At 42.2% G+C, this 26,031-nt stretch overlaps 1 protein-coding gene across 11 annotated transcripts in view; it reads left to right on the top strand.

Moving 5' to 3' along the window:
* The window catches only part of yrk (Yes-related kinase), a 302,153-nt gene that overhangs the window by 208,381 nt on the left and 67,741 nt on the right, over positions 1-26,031 (top strand). For all 11 annotated transcript variants that reach the window (XM_060847433.1, XM_060847429.1, XM_060847432.1 and 8 more), the window contains one exon: positions 24,346-24,606. In XM_060847433.1, the coding sequence (XP_060703416.1) occupies positions 24,357-24,606 (250 nt within the window). In that variant the 5' untranslated portion in view covers positions 24,346-24,356. The remainder of the gene's footprint in view (positions 1-24,345; positions 24,607-26,031) is intronic.

The following is a 26,031-nucleotide window of genomic DNA, read 5'->3' as shown; positions in this document are numbered from 1 at the left end:
TTGTTCTAATCCACTATTCCAAATGCTCTCAGCATTTAAAATTTTGAAAGCACTGATGGCACTAAGTTCATTATCGAACAGCTGGGAAATGTAATGTGCTGTAGCTCAGTAAATGTGTGTTGTTCAGTAAAAGAATTTCAAAGTATTTTATGCTTGTATATTGGTTCAAAATCCACCTTTCTAAAACTAGCAAAGGAAATTTAGTATCTCACTCATTAATCACAATTATTTAATATCTTTACAACGTTACTAGAGCAGTTTGCAAAACAATGGATTTATCGATTGAAGTTTCACTTCTTTATCCCTCATGCAAGTGAACAATTAAACAATTGCAGAAAAATGATTATAGAATCAAAAATCTCCAGGCACTGTCACTAAGCATTGGTACATCTTGAATTATGCAACACTATCCATATTTTGTAAGTGCTATGGGAAACTATAGTTTGATAGTTTTGAGGCATCCAAAGGAATACAAGTTATGCATTGAGTCTTCATCGCAAACTTCGAGTGTCAAAAATTTTCATCAACTCACTTTTCAGTGTTGCACTGAAAAAATAATGGTAGAGATCATAGCAGGTCAGACAGTATCCATGGGGAGAGAGCAGGCTAATGTTCGAGTCAAGATGATTCTTCATTAATATTGCTCCTTGGTTGTACAGTGTTGTATATTATATCACATTAATATTCAGTAGTACCATTATCGTTTAGTAGTAGATCTGGAGTAATATCCTAGCTCTGTAGGGCTTTGTTTGAGATTTATCCACATACAGACATATAAAGATTGAGGTTTCAATCTTTCACGTATGGTTTAATTCAAAAAAACATTGATGAGCTCCACTGTGGTTTACCTACAGATGACAGTGAAAAGCTAAAGCATATAGATCAGAGGTTTTCAGATTGGACCTTGGTTCTGCTCTGAATCAAAGATACAGCCACCTCAGTTGAGTTCCATAGCCCTGAGTTAAGCTGGGGAAAGCAGCAATGCGTTTTTATTGGAATGATAGGCCACAATACCAGCTGAAAATGCACATCAGTCTCTGTCACTGCATCTGTTTGAACTGTTCACTGGCACTCACACTTGAGGTCAAAACATTGGACTGAATTATTGAAGGGAGACAGTCTCCAGCAAATAATCACAGGGATCTTAGGAAAGAACAGAGAAAAAGGATTGCCAGATATGGTAAGGTATTAACTTAAATTTCCTCCCTGACCATTCACTGATTTATTTTGCATTTGGGGATTGACACATAAAGCCAGGATTCTGGATTAGTGGTGCTGGAAGGACGCAGCAGTTCAGGCAGCATCCGAGGAGCAGTAAAATCGCCGTTTCGGGCAAAAGCCCTTCATCAGGATTCCTGATAAAGGGCTTTTGCCTGAAACGTCGATTCTACTGCTCCTCTGATGCTGCCTGAACTGCTGTGCTCTTCCAGCACCACTAATCCAGAATCTGGTTTCCAGTATCTGCAGTCATTGTTTTTACATAAAGCCAGGAGGCATGGCCGAGGTGTTAAAGGAATATTTTTCATCTGTCTTTATCAGTGAGATAGATGGAGACAGAGGAGGAAACTGATTAGAAGCATCTAAAATTGATATTGAGGAGATATTGGATAAACTGCCAGTAATTAAGAGTTGCTCAGGCACTGGGACCAGATTAGACATTGAAGGAAGTGGGCATGGAAATTGCAGAGACTCTGGCAGTAACTATTCCATTTCACCTGGATTTGGGTGCCGCAGGTTTGGAGAATTGTAATCGTTATGTCCTTGTTCAAAAAAGGTTCTGAAGATTGGCCCAAAAATTACATACCGGTTAGTTTAAATTCAGTGGTGGGGAAAATTCCAGAAACAATTAATTGGAATAAAATTAATAGTCACATCGAAACATTATGCTTAAGAATTCAGAAAAGTCAACATGGATTTTTTAAAGGAAAATTGTGTAACTATCATGCTGAAATATTTTGAAAATGTAATGGAGTGGATTGATGAGAGCAAAGTCAATGGGGTGGTGTACGTGGATTTCCAAATGTCATTGGATACAGCACCACGTTACAGACTTGTGAGGGAAGGGGTAGGTCGCAGAATAAACGAGGTAAAAACGATGACTGCAGATTCTGGATTCGTGGTGCTGGAAGAACACAGCAGTTCAGGCAGCATCCGAGGAGCAGCGAAATCGACGTTTCGAGCAAAAGCCCTTTATCAGGAATAAAGGCAGTGAACCTGAAGCTTGGAGAGACGCCCACTGCCTTTATTCCTGATGAAGGGCTTTTGCCCGAAACGTCGATTTCGCTGCACCTTGGATGCTGCCTGAACTGCTGTGCTCTTCCAGCACCACTGATTCAGAATCCGCAGAATAAACAAGTCAGCATCAACAGGGATACAGAATTAACTGGGCAATAAAAGACACCATGTAATATTAATGGGTGGTTTCCATACTGGAGGAAGGTTTGTATTGGCATTCAGATTTGGGACACTTGTTTTTCCTGATGTGCATATAAAGATTACCTAGATCTTGGTGTGCAGGTGATAATTTCGAAGTTTGAAGGCAACACCAAACTTGGAAGGATTGTGTAATATAAGGAGGATAATGTAGATCATCAAAATATAGTGACAAGTTGGTGGAATGGATTGATAGGTGGCAGATGAAGCTCACCATCAGGAATTGTATGATCCAAAGATCATGGAAGGATAATACAAAATAAAGGTTCTGTTCTACATGTTGAGCAGGAGCAGAGAAACCTGTGCAGAAATCTTTAAAGTTGGCAGGACAGATGGAAAGAGCTATTAATAAAACATAAAGCATCATGGCTTTATTAATGGGCACATAGAGTACAAGAGCAGCTTATGTTGAGCCTATAAAGGATGCTGGTTAGACCTCAGCTGGAGTATTGTGAACAGTTCTAGGTACCAGACTGAAGGAAGGATATGAAGGCGTTGGAGGGGCTGCAGAAAGAGGTTTACATGTATGCTTCCAGGGATGAGAAACTTCAGTAACGAGGAAACTTTGAAGAAGTTGGGATAGAGTTTCATGGACAGGAGAAGGCTGAGAGAAGATTTAATTGAAGTTTTCAAAGTTATGAAGGGTTCGGACAGAGGAAACAGGGAGAAAGTATTCCTGCTCGTAAAACAGTCAAGGACATAAGGAAACAGATTTAAAGTGTTTTGCAAAAGGTGCAAAAGCAAGAAAAAATATTTTGCTCAGGCCTGGAAAACACTGCCTGGAGCTGTGGGCAGCTCAGGCCTGGAAAACACTGCCTGGAGCTGTGGGCAGCTCAGGCCTGGAAAACACTGCCTGGAGCTGTAGTGGAGACAGGTTTAATTGAAGCATTCAAAAGAGCATGAGACAGTTATTTAAACAGAAACAGTATTCAGGAAACTGCTGGGAGATTGGCACAATGTCAAAATGCTCAGAGAGCCACTGCAGACATGATGGGCCAAATGGCCTCCTGCATTGTAACAATTCTCTGATGGAACATTAGGACAGGAGGAAACTGTTCAATTTAAAGTGTCCCTGCCTCACAGTATCAGGGACCTGGGTTCGATTCCACAGCGGGTGACAGTCTGTGTGGAGTTTGCACATTCTTCCCGTGTCTACGTGAGTTTCCTCTGGGTGCTCCAGTTTCCTCCCATGGTTCAAAAAACTCAATCAAGTTTGTGAGACATGAATTCCCACGCACATAGCCATGTTGACTATCCCTAACCTGTTAGACTGTAACCTGGTGTCATGTGACTTCTGACTTTGTCCACCCTAGTCCAATACTGGCACCTCCATCTTATCTTTGTGTGGCAGCCTGTTTCTCAAAGGAGGGGTCTCAACCACAACTGCAATGTGTGCCATTAACAATGTGAGCACTGAGAAACCAAAGTGTTAATGATTATGTTTATTTTTGGAAAACCAATTGCTTACTCCTTCCGCCCTCAGCCCCGTGCCTTCAGCATCAATACCACCTTTTCCTAACTACATGCAGCTGGGAAGAAACTAGTCCTGAAATCTTACCTCTGATTTTCTCCACAGATGTTGCCCGATCTGCTGAGTTTCTCCAGCACTTTCTGTTTCTCTTTCAGGAAAAATAAAGCTTTAGATACGTATTATGTTGCAGAACACAAATGTACTTATTGATGCGAATGAAGCTAGAGTCTTCTTCAACTGAGCAGTGAACTAAATGCCAATAAATGTCCAGACTTATCTCAAACTGTCTCGTCCACTGTTTATATGTGGTATGAGGAAGAGGCACAATGTGTTGATTAATCTGGGGTCATACTTCTCCTGCCTGACTGAAGCATCCAGCTCTTAAACAAAGGGACCAGGATACCATCTAATGAAAGGTTCAGTTGGAGTGCAATTGAAAGACTCCCTCGGGACAAAAATAATTGAATCAAAACTGTCCTGTTGTTCACAACTGCTTTCCCATCACATACAGTAAATGTTGTCAATGTAAATTATACCTTACAACATATTGTGTGATAATTTCAGGTGAGTCATGGTTTTGTTTTGGCTTACTGTTCACAATTTGTTGCAAGATTTGCTATCTATAAGGAGTACTTACTGATATGAGGGGAACATGCAGTATTGTTTGAACAAACATAAATTAAATGCTTCTGCAGCATGTTATAACCATGGCCTAGATTACATGAGCTGAAAATGTGTTGCTGGTTAAAGCACAGCAGGTCAGGCAGCATCCAAGGAACAGGAAATTCGACGTTTCGGGCCAAAGCCCTTCATTACATTTTCAGCTCTGATCTCCAGCATCTGCAGACCTCACTTTTTACTCTAGATTACATGAGGTCAGACACCAGGTTATAATCCAACAAGTTTATTTGGAATCAAAAGGAGTGCTGCTCCTTCATCAGGTGAAGTGGAGGAAAGCACACAGGCACAGAGTTTATAGACAGAGAGATCATGGTCAGATAATTCCAGGTAATTAAGAGTGTCAAAGGACAGTACAAATAATGTGAATGGAGTGTCGACAGGCTGAATAACAAGTCTCTGCAGATGATCAAAAATGTCAAACGGTGTGAGTAAAGTCAAGAGTGTGGTGCTGGAAAAGCACAGCAGGTCAGGCAGCATCTGAGGAGCAGAAAAATTCCTGATGAAGGGCTTTTGCCCAAAACATCGATTTTCCTGCTCCTCGGATGCTGCCTGACCCACTGTGCTTTTCCAGCACCACACTCTTGACTCTAACCTCCAACATCTGTAGTCCTCACTTTCGCTGGTGTGAGTTAAGTGTAGCTGAATAGTAAGTGAAGGGATGATCTATGATCTGATTAATTAAAGCAGAGACATAATGACAAAAAAGTCACAAATCTGACTGTGTCCACCTCAGTCCAACCCTCTGCACATCCACATCATTGATGACATGAACTCCTTCTCCTGCCTTGACAGTGATAGAGAATACAGTTAGAGAGAATAGCTTCACCGATGGGCAAACTTTGACCAAGTAAAATTTAACTTTAACAATTAAAGTTTCCAAATTATCTCACAGAAGCGTTAGTGAAAGAAACATTTTTTTAAAGAATTAACTCGTTGGCGTGCAGCTTGTTCCTCGAGTAAGTGGAGCTACTTCCTGAAGTACCAGCCGTTCCATTCAGATTGTAATGAAGCGTAACCATTAGCCACGTACCATTTAGGTCGTTCTGTCTTCTGAATGTGGCTGGGACTAACTGCCAGAACACAGGGCAATAATCAGGAAACAACTCATTATCATAGAAAATTTGCAAGTTTTCACTGATGCAACAATATTCTGTGAGATTTGTTTGTCGTGGACAAGAGCTTAGTGGAGGTTGATGCAGAAAGTGGAAACAGTATCTTCCATTTCTCCTGACAGCCCAGCCTCCTGGCTTGCAGTTTGCTGAGAATCTTCAGCTTTCCAATCCCTTTAGTTCAGGCAAAGCAACAATCCATCAATGACATTTCAGGGCTGCTACAAAAGGGAGACTGAGACAGTTGCACCTTGAAATTATATTGCTTCATCTTCAAATGCACAAAAATCAGATGCATATGTTCTCAAGGTGTCCTGGAGCACACATTGTTAATGTGAGACCCCGGTTGGTTACTGCTGTATTGGATCAACATTGCTGTACATGTTGTAGCTATCTTAAGTTCTCGTATTCACATGTTTCTCCTATTGGCGTTATCAGCAGTTGCTTTGTCCTTCCTGTGTGAGAATAGAGAGAGAATGAGAGTTTTTTCCAGTGTTACTATTACAGATCCAGCTTCTCTGCTGGACAAAATCAATTGCCTGAGCTTCAGTTAATTTAAATATCCCAATGCCTAGGGTCATTGTTTCCATGCTAGTAATTACAGCTGGGTCTTTCATCCCCAATATGTGAAGTTTATCTGATCGGTATAATTGAAAAATATTAGGTGAAAGTTTTGTCACACTTGACGGGTTCCAGTCGCTGAAAAATTGTTGATTGAAGTGCTAATTTCAGTTCAGATAATTTATTTATTCAACATTGGTATACTAAAGCTTGCTTTAACTTATGGTCAGATGGTCACTATGGCCATTTTTAAATCAATGTCTTCCCTATTTAAAATTGAACAAAGATGCGAATGCTGGAGGTCTGAAAGAAAAACAGAAATTGCTGGAGAAACTGAACACATCTGGCAGCATCTGTGGAGAGAAAGTAGAGTTAATGTTTCAAGTCTGCTGACTCTTTATCAGAACTGTTAGCAATGAGGGAAAAGTGGTATTTACACTGAAGATGAAGTTGAAGGTTGGGAGTTGGGGGATGAAGAGGAGAGGTGAGTAGAGATGTGGAGTCCAGAGAGAGAGAGAGAGAGAAACAGAAAGAAATATAAAAGGGGAGGGTAAAAAAGAAAATAATGGATAATAGGCCAGGTCAGGAGAACAACTGAAAAAGTGATAATCAGAGCTAAGAGTATTCTGTCCAGATCCATCACAACATGATATGGCAACCATTCTTCCCAAGGCTGCAAGAAATTACAGAGAGCTGTGAACACAGCCCAGTCCATCCCAAAATCCTGCCTTCCATCCACCGACTCCGTCAGCAGTTCCCACTGCCTCAGAAAAGCAACCAACATCATCAAAGACCCCTCTCACTCCAACTATACTCTCTTCCACTCTCTTCCATTGGGCAGAAGAAATAAAATTCTGTAAACACATACAAACAGATACAAGAACAGCTTCTTCCCCCGCTGTTATCAGACTTTTGAATGGACCTCTCGTGTATTCATTCTGATCTCTCTCTTTCTGCACCTTCTCTGCAGCTGTAACACTCTCTGCTCTCTGTTCTGCTCCCCTGATGTACTTTATATGGTACAATTTGCCTGTAGAGCTTGCAAAACAACATTTTTCACTCTACCTCGGTACACGTGACAACTATAAATAAATCAATCAACATTCCTGAGTAGGGGGGAATGGATGACCTGGACTGAAAGCAACCCATGTAATGTGTGAACAGGCCTAGGAGTAGGTGTCAATGGGTGAGTGTTAAAAACAAGACATGTTATAACAGGACTGTGTGTGCGGTCATGGAAGGATTGAATCAGGCTCTAAAGTTATTAAATTCAATGTTGAGTTCTAGAGGCTGCAGTGTTCCCAAGGGGAAAATGAGGTGCTATTCTTCCAGTTTGCACTGAGCTTCACTGGAGCACTGCAGCAAGCCTGAGATGGAGGTGTCAGCCGTGGAACACGGTAGGGTGTCGCAGCAGCAGGTAACTGGAAGCTCAGGGTTATTTTTGGCAGGACAGAACGTAGGTGTTCACCCCAGTCTACATTTTGTCTCCACAAAGTAGAGGAAACCATACTGAGGACAGCAAGTTCAAAGAACAACACCTGATTCTTTCTTGGGCACTCAACATCGAGTTCAATAACTTTAGACTTTGATTCCATCCTTCCATGTTTTTATCCACCCTCACACCCAGTCCTGTTATGACATGCCTTGTTTTTAGCACACTCACCCATTGCCACCTACTCCACAGTCTCTAGTCATATTATATGCTTTGTTTTCAGTACAGCACACCCATAGCCTCCTACTCACACTTGCCATTATCACTTATTCAGCTTTTCTTCTGACCTAGCCTGCTTTCTGTAATCTCCATGGTTACTGACCCTTTTCATATCTCTCTCTCTCTCTCTCTCTCTCTCTCTCTCCCTGGGCTCCATCTCCACCTATCTGCTCACCTCTCCCCTTCTGGCTGAAATAACTCCACAGAGGCCGGTATCCCATCACCAACTCCCCCTTTATTCACACACGAAGAGTCCTTGGCACTGATCCAGCTCCCTCAGAGTCAGCTCTCAGTGTGAACAGGATGTCTGACACTCCTGTTTTTATCTGTCAGCCAGGGCTCCCTGACTGGACCAGGTTAACAGCCCCAATCAGGGAACTCATATTCTATAACGTCTACCTCACTGACCTCGCTACAGTCGCTACATCCCTCCTCCACTTAACTTTGTCTTCAGCATAATCACCACGATTTTCCAGCTGCTAACAGTTCTGATGAAGAATCACTGGACTCAAAACATTCACTCTGCCTTCTTCCCACGGACGCTGTCACACCTACTGAATCTGACCAACAATTTCTGTTTTTATTTCTATCTTCCGTGAAATCATTTAACTGCACAAAAGACTTAGATATTAAAATCAGGTGATTTGTGTAAAAATTGACAGTTCCTATTTGATTGTTGTCATGACACAACTGTGAATCAAAAGCCTGATATTAGTCATCACACTTCATCAGAACATTTTTGGTAAGTATCCGGTGTAATTGAGCATTAGCATTTCAGAAAAGGCATTTGTTTCTCAAAGAAAAATCTCAATAAATGCAAAGTGCAGATGGAATAATTGCCTACTAACTGAAAATACAACAATCTTGTTGCTAGATGCAATACCAAAAAAAAAGCTTCTGTTTCTAAGGTTCAAACCACATAATGTTTTTCTCAACTACACCATTCATGGAACATGTGAACTGTAACTGTCCTGATGGTGGCCCAGTGGTTAGCAGTGCTGACTCATAGCGCCAGGGACCCGGGTTTGATTACACCCGCGGACGACTGTCTGTGTGGAGTTTGCATGTTCTCCTGTGTCTGTGTGGGTTTCCTCCGGCTGCTCTGGTTTCCTCCCACAATCCAAAAATGTGCAGCTTAGGTGGGATTATCCATGGGAAATGCAGGGTCTCAGGAATTGAGGTGAGTTGTTGGGGACATGATGGACCAAGTGGCCTGATTCCACAATGGAATGAGCTGCTAGAGGAAGGGGTGAAGGCTGGTACAATAACAACATTTAAAAGGTACCTGGATGGGCATACAAATAAGGCGGGTTTGGAGGGATATGGGCCAAGTACTGGCAAATGGCACTAGATTAGTTTAGGATATCTGGTCGGATTGGGCGAGTTGAACTGAAGGGTCTGTTTCCGTGCTGTACATCTCTATGACTCTATATAGGGATTCTATGTTTTCTGTGAATGGTCAGGAGATTACATGTCAGCTAAGGAAATGAGCAAAAATAATAGGAACATTTTGAGCTGGAGTCCTACCTGTAAATATTAGTGAACTGACAACAGAACAGTAAGCTGTTTTAATGTGATTGCTTCCCATGAGCAGTAAGATGCACAAGGTAATGAGAGGCATAATAGAGTAAATAGCCAGAGAACCTTCCCCAGGCAGAAATGGCTGTTACTAGGGCTCATAATTTTAAGGTGATTGGAGGAATGCATAGGGGAAGTGTCAGAGTTAGGTTCTTTATGCAGAGAGTGGGGGATGTGTAGAATGGACTGCCAGTGGGTGGTACATTACATTAGGATGTAATTAGGAGACAGATACTTTAAGAACATTTAAGTGCCTGCTGGACAAGCACACGGACGGCAGTAAATTGAGGGATGTGTAGGCTCGGTTGATCTTAGATTAAGATAAATGCTCAACATAACATCGTGGGCTAAAGGGCATGTACTGTTCTATGTTCTATGTTCTAAATCATCTCAGCATCCTTTACAGTGAGGGGCAAGGTGGTGATGTGTACACTGAGTATGGGATTGGGGAATTGAGCAGGAAGCTCTTATTCCTGATGAAGGGCTTATGCTCGAAACGTTGAATTCTCTATTCCTGAGATGCTGCCTAACCTGCTGTGCTTTGACCAGCAACACATTTGCAGCTGTGATCTCCAGCATCTGCAGACCTCATTTTTTACAGGAAGCATAGGGAATCAAAGACATTGGTGGAGAACTGAGTTTGAAGAAGTCTTTCGACAACATGAAGGAAGGTAGCAAGTCAGTGCTATATGTGGATACCACATGCATATTACAAAGCAATACCACAACATTACCTTTCCATCTTCATATTTGACTGCAACAGGACATGTTTTCTTTTGGTGAACAGTATCCTTACCAATTCAGTGTGCACTTACTTGCTGTAATTATAGAAAAAACAATTGTGCAGGTTTACTTAAGTTTAACAAAGAAAGAGGTTTGTTGATTATGATAAAACTGATCAGATTTAAATAGGTTCCAATATCCACAACAGGAAAGTACAGATAATGGAGGAGGCGAGGGCGGATTTGGCCAAATTATAGTCCGTAAAAAATAAAAGGAATGCAGAGTTTGTATTTTGCGATTCTGCTGACTGCAGGCAGAATCCAGTGGTCTTGCAGTTACCGCTGGGGGGCTTGGAGATGTTATCTTGGATTATTTTGCTGTGCAGCTGAATACTCTCTTAAGGAAAAATCACTGTCTACTGCAGCAACGTTAAAGTAATACAGAAAGTCCAATTCTTACCATAGGGTGGAGAGAGGGAGAGAAAGGGAGAGACAGAGAGTGGAGAAGAAGGGGCTGGGGATTGGGGGGGAAAAAAGAGAGGGGGAAAAGAGAGGGGAGAGAGAGAGTGAGAAAGATGCTGCAGCGCCATTAACCTTCTTCACTCATTTCTGCCCAATAAAACACTTTAACCATGCAAAGGGCTTGGGCTCATGTGCTCTCTCTCTCTCTCCAACTGCAGTAATTCAAGTATAACTGTATATGCCAAACGTAACTGAATTAGCCCATTTGGAGGATTCTCTTAAAAATCAAGCAAGGAGCCTATGAATAGTTCACCTCCAGTTGTAAAATACTGTAGTTGGCTTCCTTCGATACCTTGCCAATAAGGTAGGAACACAGGTCCTTCACAACACTTGGGGTTTTACAAACTTCTCACTTGGGGTCAGAATATTGAATACTAACACAAAACAAGTTGAAATCATTTTAGTCTGTTTGAAAAAGTAAATTTTTAAGTCCAAGTCCTGTTTCTAGTCAATAAATTGAAATTTAATATAGTCATGTCTTCATAACAACAATAAACATTTGAGACCCTTCAGTACACCAAGCCCACCAATCCACAGTCCTCTTTCAGTGTGTTTCGACACTGAATTCCATTTGGCAGCAAATACAAGACCATCTAGCTTCCTCTAGAAACCCAACTGGATTTCTTCCACATGTATTCGATATAATTACCACCTTGTTAATGTAAAAGTAGTTCTTCTGAATGTCCAGGACTTTTTTTTCTTGACCTTTTAAATATGAGCAAACTAACACCTCGTCTCTCTCTGAGGCACTTGACGTGGTCTTCAGCACAGGGGGGGCACTCCCTATGTCAGCTTGTATACTCATTGACTGAAGGCATGATTATCTATGCAGATCATCTTTCTGAAGAGTTGATCTTTCTCTGCACTTTCTCTGAGCTGCAAAACTATATTCTGCTTTCTGTTCTATTTAAGTCATGATTTGGAGGTGCTGGTGTTGGACGGGCATGTAGGAAATTAAAGATCACACAACCCCAGATTATAGTCCAACAGGTTTATTTGGAAGCACTAGCTTTCGGAGCTCTCCTCCTTCATTAGGTGATTTATCACAATCACCTAATGAAGGAGGAGTGCTCTGAAAGCTACTGCTTCCAAATAAACCTGTTGGACTATAACCTGGCGTTGTGTGACTTTATACTTGTGTAAGGAATTATTTGTCTGGTTAGCACATTAATTAATATTTTTCACTGCATCTTGGTCCACGTGACAATAATAAATCAAATCAAAATCAATGATGACAGCAGTTCAGACATACAGTAGGGTGGGTTTGAATTCGCTCTCTGAGAAAGTGGGAGGGGGAAGAAGCCCTCTGAATGTTTAAGAAACTCTTGGAGATGCACTTGAGGAGGGTGAGAGTCTGAGAGCTGGAAGCTGGGATCAGACTAGATCACTCTTTGTGCTGTAAATCTCTCTGTTTTTCTAAGTTTCACCCACCTACTGGTGGAGACTGGAGCTTGAACACCTGAAGATAAAGAGGAATTTTTTTTAAGTATTGCAAAGGTCCTCTCCCTTACTCTGCAGAAGATGTGGGAGGACATTGGTTAGACCACTGTTGAAATATTGCATGTAATTCTAGTCTCCTTCCTATCAGAAAGGTGTTGGGAGACTTGAAAGGATTCAGAAAAGATTTACAAGGATGTTGCCAGGATTGGAGGATCTGAGCTACAGGGAGAGGCTGAACAGACTGGGGTTGTTTTCCCTGGAGTATTGGAGGATGAGGGATGACCTTATAGAGGTTTTCAAAATCATGAGGGGCATGGATAGGGTAAATAAACAAGGTCTTTCCCCTTGGGTGGGGGAGTCCAGAATTAGAGGGCATAGGTTTAGGGTGAGAGGGGAAAGATATAAAAGAGACCTAAGCGGCAACGTTTTCACACAGAGGGTGGTACGTGTATGGAATAAACTGCCAGAGGAAGTGGTGGAGGCTGGTACAATTGCAACATTTAAAAGGCATCTGGATGGGTATATGAATAGGAAGGGTTTGGAGGGATATGGGCCGGGTGCTGGCAGGTGGGACTGGATTGATTTGGGATATCTGGTCGGCATGGACGGGTTGGACTGAAGGATCTGTTTCCGTGCTGTATATCTCTGTGACTCTATAACTGACCATTGAGTTTGAGCCTGTGTTTCAATGTAGGGATTCCCAGATGCATCCCTAAATTACCCCCAAAATTTACCTGCGGTCTCTTTCTGACTCTTTGGGTTAGGAGGTTGGGATGGAGTGAGCAAGGTGATGGGGGGGGGCAGGTGGAATTAGCACTGAAGACCACAGGTGAACAGACCCAGCTCCTATGCCAGGACAATCTTTGTTTTCAATTGCTTATTAACTCAGGGATTTAGAAACTGTAGTGGCTGAAACATATTTAGGCAGTCTCACTGTCTTTGATGATTGAATATGAATCATGTACCTCACTCTCACAAACAAACACACACACGTGCATTTCTACATCTGTGCAGTTTTGTTGTAATGTATGCCTTTTTTTGGTCTTCATTCTATTATCCAAAATTAAATCTGCACATTCTCCAGTGTTTACATATTTCATTTAAAAACATTATTATCGAGGTATTTTCCCCTAATAGAAACCTGAAAGCTGCAGCATAATGATTTTTATATCATTGTTTCTTTTTTTTAAATCCTCCTTCCAACTCAGTCCCCATCCTGCTGACCCCTCCCCAGCCACTCCATCACATCACCACATCCTTCACCCACTACCCAAGAAAGCTGCAGGGTGTTTTCTACTGGAACAAACTGAGCCAGAGAGCTTCAAGAGGCCCCTGGACCACAACGGGAATTGATGAGCGTTCCTCCAAATGATTCCCTCTCCTCTTTGCCCCTGTTGGGTGTTACTCATTGTGTTGTAGGGTTTTACCTCGGATGTGTCAGCATCAATAAGCTTCATCTGTTGAGTCTCAGTGACACTTTGCTAACTATCAAGAGAGTTCATGATGAACAGACACTGTCCTGCCTACAGTTCCCTCATCTCTCCCACAGTACGTACACACACACACACACACACACACACACACACACACACACACACGAGCCAAATCAGTACAATTTAAAGGGAATGTATGCAATTGCAGGGATTGGTTTGCAGTACTTAAAATGTATGGAATTAAAAAATATTCTTCCAACAAAATTAACTAGTCAAGCAGAAATTGTTCTTTCCTGTATAAATGCAAGTCTGCGCTTTTCACTTCCATTTTGAGAAGTGGTTTGTGAGTTGAGTAGTTTTATTTTAAAAGTAACAAATCACAGAAAAGGCCATTCAGCCCATTGACTCTGTGCTGGCCTGTAATGATCCGACTGTACTAATCGCATGTTCCAGCTTTTGGTCCATATCTCTGCAGGCTTTGGCAATGCAAATGAATCTTAAAATACTTGTTAAATTGCTCTTAGAAGCGTTTGTGAATCAACCACCATTTCAGGAACAAAGGAAAACAGAAAGTGCTGGAGAAACTCAGCAGCTCTGACACCATCTGTGGAGGAAGAAACAGAATGAATGCTTCAAGTCTAAGATGCTCTTCAGAATGTTCAGTTTGTATAGAATCCTGAAAAATGGTACAGATGAGTGAAGAGAATAGGCCAAATGTTGGCAGATGGAGTAGATTGGCAGGAAGGATAGAAAAATGGTAAATTGTTTAAATTGAGAGAAATTGCAGAATGCAACAGTGCAGAGTGATCTGAGTGTACCGTTGTACATTAATCACAAGAAGTTAAAGTGCAGATACAACAAGTAATTGGGAAAGCTAATGGAATAAAAGTTTACATTACAGGAGGGTCGGAGTAGAGGAACATAAGAATAGAAGTAGGCCATTCAGCCCCTCAAACCTGTATTACCATTCAATGAGATAGAATCATAGAGTCATACAGCACAGTCCAGCTCGTCCATACTGATCAGACATCCAAATCTGAACAAGTCCCATTTGCCAGAATTTGACCCTGGCTGATCTCTGACCTAACTCCATATCCCTGCTTTGGCCCATATTCCTAATAGCTTTGCTTAGCAAAAGAATTATTTATCTCAGATTTCAAATTAACAACTGATCCAGTTTTCTCTGTCATTTATGGAAGAGTTTCAAATCTCTCCAACCCTTTGTGTATAGGAGTGTTTTCTAATATCTCTCCTGTACAGTCTGGCCCTAATTCTCAGACTATGCTCCTAGCTCTAGAATCCCCAATCAGTGGAAATAGTTTTTCTTTTAGCTAGCCTTTCTTGAAGATTTCAATCAGACCACCCCTTAACCTTTTAAATTCTAAAGAATAATAAAGTAGACAGGTCTTTACCAGGCATTGGTGAGACTGCATCCAGAAATCTATTCATCTTAATTAAGAAGAGATGATCTTATTGAAACCTATATGATTCTGGGACAATAAGATATAGTTGGACAGCTCTGCCAAAATTTTATGAATCATGTTGTCTACTACAGCATGATTCCTTTCACAAACCCCATTGCTAAAGTGCTTTCTGCTGCTGATATCATAACTATTATGTTTCAATTTCACACACATAACTCTGAATTCAACATTAATAAACTCCCTGCCCCTCTAGTTATTGGTGAGAAATTGTCAGTGGTCCAAGTTCAGACCATATTCACTTTTCCATTACCTTATCCACAAATATTTTCTGATCCTAACTATGAAATATGGTTAATTGACAAAATCTGGTTGTAAAATCCATAAAATATAAAATGAATTTTTTTTTCTCAGCATTCTATAAAATCCACGGCCACTGTCTTGTTGAAATCGCTTGCGAAAGGCAGACTTTTTATTGGCTGCCTTGATTTCCTTTGATTTTTTTTGTGCAAATTTGACATTTATCAGATCTCTTACATGAACTTCTACTCTCCCCATTTATTCCCCATCCTCTGACTAGACCTTTTCACCTTGTGGAGAACAGATGGCCAGATTACCAATGCAATTTTAACAATTGACTTTTTGCCTTCTAAATTTCTATCTTTTGATGTCAACTGCATTAATTTAATTCCATTATTGAGAGGTTATGTTCCAGTAAACATTATGTTCCAGTAAAGGAATGCAGGAGTGTTCAATGTTGTAAACTGCATATTCACATATTTTCCAAATACAATAGCATTTTGTTTCCTGTATCCAGTTTCAACCATACAAACAAATTACTGCAGGTGCTGGAATCTGTACTGAAATCAAAAAATGCACAATGGGTCAGAGTTCTGTTGAAGAGTAATCTAGACTTGAAATGAGCTCTGTCTCCATGGATGCTGCCTGATCTGCTGAGATTTCCAGTTTCAACTGTGCCTCCTTCATTGATGGAGAATCAACATTTTAGTTTCCCAATAGTCTCAGTCAGGCTTATTCTTGAAACGTCGATTCTCCTGCTCCTCGGATACTGCCTAACCTGCTGTGCCTTTCCAGTGTCACACTCTCGACTCTGATCTCCAGCATCTGCAGTCCTCACTTTCTCCTTCCTTCATTGATGGCCTACCTACTAACGGTGGTGTTTCACTGAACACTTTATCCATGTAAATAAATGATTGATTCCAGCTGTTTGAAAAGGAATGACCACTCTTTTAGATTTTAGAGAAATATTAATCCAAACCTACAACTGATAGAACTTTCAATTTCTTCTTTTTGGATCCTTTTTATTCAAAAGAATCTTGATCATATTTTAGTGAGTCCATGCCATTCACTGTAGATGTGCACCCACCCTCCAGTGGTTCACTCTTAAGTGCCCTCTGGGCAATTAGGGGTGGGCAATAAATGCTGACGGAACCAGAGACACCCAAATCCCGTGAATGAATAGAAACAATACAAGCACACGTTGGGAAATTTTGAAATCTTCCATGTGATCTACAGAATTCCATTATATATTAGACTCAGTCTTTATAAATTTGTCAAAATCTGCTCATGCCTCATAAGCAGTCAATAATTCATCTCTTGGATAAATGATATCAGTGAAAGTTAAGTAGCTGTTCAACCCATGTTCACATCATCAGGGTCCAAATCTAAAGAACGCATTGCTTCTTATCCAGTTTCTGTACAATAATGAAAGTGCTAAGGCCATAACTTGTTTCCTCATTGATAAAGAGGTAACATAGGTCCATGCTGTTCTTTTGTTGTTCCAATAGTTATCCAAACAAAGGTGGACCAATCATACCTCAAAACTTTACATTTTGACTCCACCATCCTCTGCTACCAATGGAAGACACTCGCAATATCATGCTGCAACTATACAAAACGCTGGTGCGGCCACACTTGGAATATTGTGTCCAGTTCTGGTCCCCATATTTCAGGAAGGATGTAGAAGCATTGGAAAAGATGCAGAGGAGATTTACCAGGATGTTGCGTGGTCTGGAGGGAAGGTCTTATGAGGAAAGACTGAGAGACTTAGGTCTGTTCTCATTGGCAAGATGAAGGCTAAGGGGGAATTTGATAGATACATTCAAGATGATCAGAGGATTAGATAGAGTAGACAGTGAAAGTCTTTTTCCTAGGATGATGACATCAGCGTGTACGAGGGGGCATAACTACAACTTGAGGGGTGATAGATTTAAGACAGATGTCAGAGGCAGGTTCTTTACTCAGAGAGTGGTAAGGGCGTTGAATGCCCTACCTGCTAATGTAGTTAACTCAGCCACATTAGGGAGATTTAAACAATCCTTGGATGAGCACATGGATGATTTTGGGATAGTGTAGGGGAACGGGCTGAGAATAGTTCACAGGTCGGCGTAACATCGAGGGCCGAAGGGCCTGTTCTGCGCTATATTGTTCTATGTTCTATGTTCTATAAAATAACACTTTTTGAACTTTTAGTGATAGCTTCAATTCGGTTACCCGCACTCCATAAGACTCACACCCCACTGATTACTACTTCTCCAAGTTTATACCACTATTACTACGTACTTAGCCATTAATATATCTGCTACCAATTCCCTTAGTCCATCAGGTATTGGCACCCTTTCAAACCACAGCAGATAACAGTAACCACAATCTATTTGTCTCCATTTCAAAATCCAAATCCAGAAGTAAAAATATAGATTAAACATCTTTCATCACATCTATTATAAATTTTGACAATTAATCTCTCATTGACTGATACATATTGGCTAAATCACTGGGAATAATTGTCCCCAATACATACGGATAAGGCTGAGTGTATCATAGAGTCATAGAGATGTACAGCCCGGAAACAGACCCTTCGGTCCAACCCGTCCATGCCAACCAGCTTTAATATACCCATCCATATGCCTTTTAAATGTTGTTATTGTAATAGCCTCCAACATTTCCTCTGGCAGCTCATTCCATACACACATCACCCTCTGCCTGAAAACATTGCCCCTTAGGTCCCCTTTATATCTTTCCCCTCTCACTTTAAACCTATGCCCTCTAGTTCTGGACTCCCCCAATGAGGGAAGAGACCTTGGCTATTTATCCTATCCATGTCCCTCATAATTTTATAAGGTCACCCCTCCGCCTCTGGTGCTCCAGGGAAAACAGCCCCAGCCTATTCAGCCTCTCCCTATAGCTCAAATCCTCCAACCCTGGCAACCTCAGAGATGAGAAGTAAATTTTTTTCATTCACTCACAGGATGTGGGTGTTGCAGACTTGCCTGACATTTATTGCCCATCCCTAATTTCCCAAAGAGCATTTACAAGTCAACCACGTTGCTGTGGGCCTGAAGTCACGTATAGGCCAGACCGGGAAAGGATGGTAGATTTCCATCCCTGTAGGTCATTTCTTGGCATTTGGCAATGTTTTCATGACCATCAGTTTTATTGAGTTCAAATTCCAACATCTGCTATGAACCCAGGTCCTCAGAACATTACCTGGATTAATAGTCCAACAATAAGACCACCTGACCATCGCTTCCCCCTAGCTAGTTTGCCAAAAGTCTCCTAATTAAAGATTTCTTCCAAAGTACTGAACTATGACATTCTCTCGTGGATGGGTTTGGCTGATTCAGGAGAATAAATTAACAATCCCTAATCCACAGAAATATATATCCAAACAGCAACAATAACTGAGAGGAATTCTGTAATGCTGCCTTCCACTTGTACAGGAGCGTGGTCACAGTGAGAGTCTCCTGGGAAATAAAATGAGCCATAAACCTTTTAAAAACAAACTATTTCCAGCTCCTGAAGAGTGGAGATTGGGGAAGGTTTCATCAATTGTGGCAGAGGTTCAGACATTATGTGCAAGAAAAGTAGTGGAGAATACAAAAGGGTCAAGAGTTCAAAACTAATAGGTTCTTTAACAAAACACCAGCTACTGGGTGTTACAGTATTATAGATTGGGATGCTGCAAATGTGTTGCTGGTCAAAGCACAGCAGGCCAGGCAGCATCTCAGGAATAGAGAATTCGACGTTTCGAGCATAAGCCCTTCATTCCTGATGAAGGGCTTATGCTCGAAACATCGAATTCTCTATTCCTGAGATGCTGCCTGGCCTGCTGTGCTTTGACCAGCAACACATTTGCAGCTGTGATCTCCAGCATCTGCAGACCTCATTTTTTACTACTTACTTATAGATTGGGATGTACAGCATTAAAGTGTGATATACACAAAGGTCACGTCAGATAATGAATAGATATGCACATAGTTTGTTTTCCTTTTTTGTTGAACTTGAAGAAATGTAAATGTTAAATCATAAAAATTATACATTCCTTTCAATTCAATTAAAAACATCAGGTCAAAAACACACACACACACACACACACAAACTGCTGGAAAGAGTGAGTGAATCAGAGAAAGCTGTAGTTGGAGTTAATTTTTGAGGTTGATGAACGTTCATCATTTGAACAACAACTTCTGCAAGGATTCTGCTTCTATTGTTTTCAGCTTCTCTGGACCCATTGTGTTTCTTTACTTGTCTCATTGCTGACTGTCTTTTACCTTCCACTTTCACTCCCTTTTGTCTTTTTCCCCTTGGTCTTACCCCTGCTCCCTTTCCCTGCTGCTGTTCTTACTGAGAAACTATTTTTACTCTGACAAAGGTAGGTGGAGTTTTATGTATCCCCTCTGTGGTGATAGGAGGCATTAAATCAGGTGGAAGGTGGTGAGTAGGGGTCCCATACCCTTCCTATCCACTGCCCCCTGTAGGGTATAAGGATGATCTACTTGTCTCGTTGCCAATTCAGGGTCTGAAGTGGGAAATTAAATATGCTGGGGGTCACAAGCTGCAAGTGACCCAGGTCACAGGTGATTGAGAGCAGGTCTAGAGTCAGTGGGGAGTTGGCAGTAAGGAGGTGGGGGTTGTGGATGGGGAGGTGCCAGAGGCAGGGAGAGAGACTTTGTACTCATTAGGGCCCCCCCTCCCCCTTCTTCCTGCTGGCACAGAGTGCCTGGCAACAAGGAACAAAACCAAACCCCTCCCCCAAGGAGCTGATACTGAAACCCAAAAGGATTTGCTTCTCGTCTTCCCCACAGGGTGAGAGCCCAAATTGGCACTGGTTTAAGATCAGAGAAAGTCCTGAGAGGTTGATTAGTTAGCCAGAAAAAAATAAACTCCAGAAACAGAAGGCTTTACTAGGTCAGAGAGCAACTCACATTAAGAACAAAGTAAGCTGTGTTAGCAATTTGTTTAGGGGCCTCACAAAGAGGCGTCGATGAAAAAAATACCATTGAACAAATGTTTGCTGGAAAGAAACCAATTACAGCTGGAACGAGGAACTTTAAAGTCTCTAGGGTTGAGTATCTGCGAGGTACTTGTTTAGAGTAAAATATTCAATCTACTTTTCTGATAGTTGTTATAAGACCATCTCAACTAGTCCTTAGACAATTCGAAATAGTTTATGAATTGTTTTCTTTTTTATGTAAGAAACCATGACGTTCTCTTGTCAATCGAACATTGTTCGCTTCTTATGAGCATTTTCAGTGACTGACACTCATGGTAAATCAATGGCAGAATTATGACTAACAGTCTCTTCAGCCAAGTTTTGTTTTAGGATCTTACTTGCCCGACATTACCATGAGCTAATATTGTAACAATTCAGAAGCAAGTACTAAAAATGAAAGACTTGCATTTACATAATGTCTTTAATGACCTCAAGATATCTTAAATCACTTTATTTCAATGTATTTCATTGGCAGTCTGCTCAGTATTGGAGGAAATGCAGCAACTGATTTGCAGACAGTAAACTCTCTCATGCAGCAATGTGATCATGACCATGATCTATAATCTGTTTTTAGTTGGTTGATAACTTAAAGATGAATATTGGCCAGAGCAGAGGGGAAGCATTCACCTTACCGTCTTGAAATAGTACCCAGCAGAGATGGAAGGCAGAGCCTTGGTTAATGGTTCATGGGTGGGCTGTTGTCTGGAGGGTCAATGGGCTGAATGGCCTGTTTCCACAGTGTAGGGATTCTATGATTACCACAATCCTCTGGATATCTGTACTCCTCTAATTGTGTAGCAGAAAGCATAAGGGGCTGTCAAAGAATTCAGGAGGATATAGATAGACTGGAGAGTTGGGTGGAAAAGTGGCAGATGGATTTCAATCCAGACAAATGTGAGGTGATGCATTTAGGCAAGACTAGTTCTAGAGCTAATTATACAATGAAGGGAAGAGCCTTGGGAAAAATTGATGGGCAGAGAGATCTGGGAGTGCAGGTCCATTGTACCCTGAAGCTTGCTGCACAGGTGGATAGAGTGGTCAAGAAGGCATATGGTATGCTTGCCTTCTTTGGACGTGTTCGAGGAGAAAGCGAGGTCTGCAGATGCTGGAGATCAGAGCTGAAAATGTGTTGCTGGAAAAGCGCAGCAGGTCAGGCAGCATCTGATGAAGGGCTTGTTATGTTAAATTTGTACAGGACATTGGTTCGGCTGCATTTCGAATACTGTGTACAGTTCTGGTCGCCACATTACCAAAAGGATGGGGACACTTTGGAGAGGTTGCAGAGAAGGTTTACGAGGATGTTGCCTGGTATAGAATGTGCTGGCTATGAAGAGAGGTTGAGTGGGTTAGGTTTATTTTATTAGAAAAAAGGAGATTGAGGGGGGACCTGATTGAGGTTTACAAAATCATGAAGGGTATAGACAGGGTGAATAGAGACAAGCTTTTTCCCAGGGTGAAGGATTCCAAAACAAGAGGTCACGCTTTCAAGGTGAGAGGTGGAAAGTTTAAGGGGGATACACGTGGCAAGTACTTCACACAGAGGGTGGTGGGCGCTTGGAACGCGTTGCCAGCAGAGGTGGTAGAGGCAGGCACGGTAGATTAATTTAAGATGCATCTGGACAGATGGATGAGTAGATAGGGAGCAGAGGGATACAAATGCTTAGGAATTGACCGACAGGTTTAGACATTCCATTTTGATCGGCTCAGGCTTGGAGGGCCGAAGGGCCTGTTCCTGGGCTGTAAATTTTCTTTCTTCTTTGATCTTCATGCACCACTTTCAGATGCTGCACTATTACCCTCTCTCTGACCTACGCCCCTCTCCCTGACCCACACCCGCTACCCTCTCCCTGACCCACCTCCCTCTCCCTGACCCACACCCATTATCCTCTCCCTGACCCACACCCCTCTCCCTGACCCACACCCATTACCCTCTCCCTGACCCATGTCCCTCTCCCTGACCCACACCCTTCTCCCTGACCCACACTCACTACCCTCTCCCTGACCCACACCCCTCTCCCTGACCCACACACACTACCCTCTCCCTGACCCACACCCCTCTCCCTGACCCACACCCATTACCCTCTCCCTGACCCACACCACTTCTATCTCCCATGCTTCTCTCCTTTAAGACAATCCTGAAAGTCAGTCTGTTTGACCACAGCATTTGGCCATTTTCCTAAATATTTGTTTATGTGACACTCTGATAAATATTGTTTGACAGTGTAACAGTGGAAACAGGACTTTGTACTATGTTAGAGGCGCATAAATACAAGCAGTCATTATTAAAGCCCACAATTCACCCTGCGTGGCAATCACAGACTTGTGTATGTCTGAAAAAGCTCATTGCTATGGAGGTGAACAGGATCCTGGGTAGATGGCAGAATGTAGAAACTCATCCATTTGCAGCTGTAATACTGTGGGCAGTTTTGGGTCTCTAATCTAAGGAAAGATAGACTGACATAGATGATTCACTCGGCTGGTATTGGAGGGACTGTCTTCCGAGACCAGGTTGAGCAGGTTTTGCCTGTTCTCTCTGGAGTTTCACAGAATCAGAGGTGACCTTATTGAAACATATAAGATTCTTGAGGGCCTTGACAGGGTAAATGTAGAAAAGTTATTTCCCCTTATGGGAGAGACTAGGACCAAAGGCAATAATCTCTGAATAAGGGGTTGACCATGAAAGATAGTGATGGGAAGGAATTTCTTCTCTCAGAGGGGAGTAAATCTGTGGAATTCTTTACCTGAGAGTGCTATAGAGGTTGTGTTGTTAAGTATGTTCAAGTCTGAGACAGACAGAGTTTTTAATCAGGAAGGGAATCAAGGGTTATGGTGAAAAGGCAGGAAAGTGGTGTTGAGGATTATCAGATCAGCCATGATCACATGGAAAAGTGGAGCAGAACATAGAACATTACAGCACAGTACAGGCCCTTCAGCCCTCAATGTTGTACCGACCCATGAAACCAATCTGAAGCCCATCTAACCTACACTATTCCATGGTTATCCATATGTTTATCCAAAGGTAAACAGACTTAATGGATCCAATGGTCTACTTTCACTCCTACCTCTTATGATCTTATGGTCAGTCCAGTCAGGAAGCTGGAATAATTGGTTTTGAAAATGAATATTTGTGATTCTGTGGCTGTTTCACCAAAGTCCTGTGGCCCACTCATTGTGAATCCACCTCAGGGCCTGTCCCAATATTCCAGCCCACAGGCCTTCCTGAATCTGGGAAGGGGGGGGATAATGAGTGACACTGAGCCACCTACTGAGAACCTCCCTCACCCCCCACCCACACACAGTTAGCTGGGCCACCCACTGAGAACATTCCTCACCCCCCACCCACACACACTCACTGGGCCACCCACTGAGAACACCCCTCACTCCCCCACCCCCACCCACACACTCAGCTGGACCACCCACTGAGAACACCTCTCACCCCTCCACCCCCACCCACACACACTCAGCTGACACACCTACTGAGAACTGCCCTCATCCCCCCACCCACACACTCTGCTGACGCACCTACTGAGAACACCCCTCATCCCCCCACCCACACACTCAGCTGCCAAATTGAAGGCCACGTACACGCCACAACAGTGGAACTCCTCATCACAGAGAGCCTGGGCGTGGCAGAGTCCTTGTGGATATTTACGGCTAAGACAGATCAATTCTTGATCATTCGGAGTATCAAGGGAAAGGGTAGGATAGTAGACGTGAGGAATGTCTGATCAGCCATCATCCTAGAGAGTAGTGGAACAGGCTTAAGGGACCAAATGGTCTACTCCTGTTCAAATTTCTTATGGTCTATGGTCTTAACCACAAGGGGTCTCATCATAGCCACAATGAACCACCCGGGAGTCAGTCCATCCTTTTATATCATTACACTCCTGAACAAGGGACAGGTAAGTAAACTGATTGAAGTGTAAGATTTCGACAACTGATATTAATGCCCTTTCTGCTTGAATTACAGATTTTCAGATAATGGGCTGCGTACATTGTAAAGAGAAGACATCAACAAAATCCCAAGCTGAAGATGGGGACGGGTTCTTTAATCAAAACACGAACCCACGCTATGGACCAGATCCCACCAACCAGCCCCAGACTGCAGTCTTCACAAGGATTCCTGATTTTAACAGCTTCCATGACACCACAAACACTTCACTGACTCCCTTTGGTGGTTCTGTTGGCTACCCAACTGGGTCACTCCCAACAAGAGGTGGAGGATTACCAGGTTAGAGACCCTGCTCAGAACTTTCATTCCACATCAAAATGTTGCAGACCATTCCTTTGGAGGGGGTTGAGAAGTTAAACATTGGTCAAGCATTAATTGAGAAAATACATTGTCACTGGACAATACCTGATACTGAGGGAGGCGATGGCCTTATTGTGGGGCTGGGTTTGAATCCCACTACAGTAGATGGTGGAATTTGAATTCACTTTTTAAAGTGTGGCATGGTGGCTCAATGGTTAGCACTGCTGCCTCACAGTGCCGGGGAGTTGGTTTCGATTCTCACCTTGGGTGACTCTGTGGAGTTTGTACATTCTCTCCGTGTCTGTATGGGTTTCTTCCAGGTGCTCCGGTTTCCTCCCACAATCCAAAGATGTGCAGGTCAGATGAATTGACTATGGGAAATCACCTGTAGCGTTAGGTGCATTAGTCAAAGGAAGATGGGTTGCTCTTTGGTGTGGACTTGCTGTGCTGAAGGGCCTGTATCCATACTGTAGGGAATCTAAAATAAAAATGAATTTTAAAGTATAATAATGACCATTGTCAATTGTTAGAAAAAAGCCCATTTGTTTCACCAAAGTCCTTCGGGGAATGAAACTGTTGTCCTTACTGGGTCTATCCTACATGTGACTCCAGACCTGCAGCAATGTGGGTGACTCCTCACTGCCCTCTAGGCCAATACATGTTGGTCTCAGCAGCGAAAACCACACCCTGTGAATGAATAAAAACATAACTGATAAAGTGCTAGCTGGACACAATTGGAGAGAGGAATAATATTCTCGTTAGGTGTGAGAATTGTTCTGGCAGCATCTGTGGAGAGAGAAAGTTCAGATTTCGAGCCTGGTATGAACGTTTTTCAGAGCTGATGACATTTTGAAGAAAGAGTCACACTGGACTTGAAACATTATCTCTGTTTCTTTCTCCACAGATGCTGAGTTTCTCCAGCACTTTTAGTGGTTTTTTTTCTGATTTCCAGCATCTGCAGGATTTTGTTTTTATAAGAATTGTTCGCTTCGATAAGACCTGTAGAGATCTCAGTACAATCTCCTGTCATTACAGAAAAGACCATTGCATTGTCCTGGGCTTTCTCAGTGAAAGTAAACATAAAATGAACAAATTGGCCAAGCTGTCAAATCACCTCTTTCTTAAGAACTTGAATAGTATTTTCCTGATAAATCGCTGAGCTTCCAATGTCCCTCTTCTGGATTGTATCGGTTTCAATCTAATGTATTAATGATTGTTTTGTCCATTAGCTGATTCTTAATTGAAGTAAGATTGTGAAACAAAATAGGTTTTGGATCTGCAGAGAGTGTTTCTGTCAGAGGAACTCATCCCAGATAGTCCTGTTGAGCTTGCATGACCTAGGATTCCTCTTTTCTCAAATGCTGCAGGGAAATCTCTAAAAGACCACTCACTTCGTGACTCCCT

The sequence above is a fragment of the Hemiscyllium ocellatum genome, chromosome 30, assembly GCF_020745735.1.
Source record: "Hemiscyllium ocellatum isolate sHemOce1 chromosome 30, sHemOce1.pat.X.cur, whole genome shotgun sequence".
Taxonomy (NCBI): domain Eukaryota; kingdom Metazoa; phylum Chordata; class Chondrichthyes; order Orectolobiformes; family Hemiscylliidae; genus Hemiscyllium; species Hemiscyllium ocellatum.
This window is presented reverse-complemented; position numbering and strand designations above follow the sequence as displayed.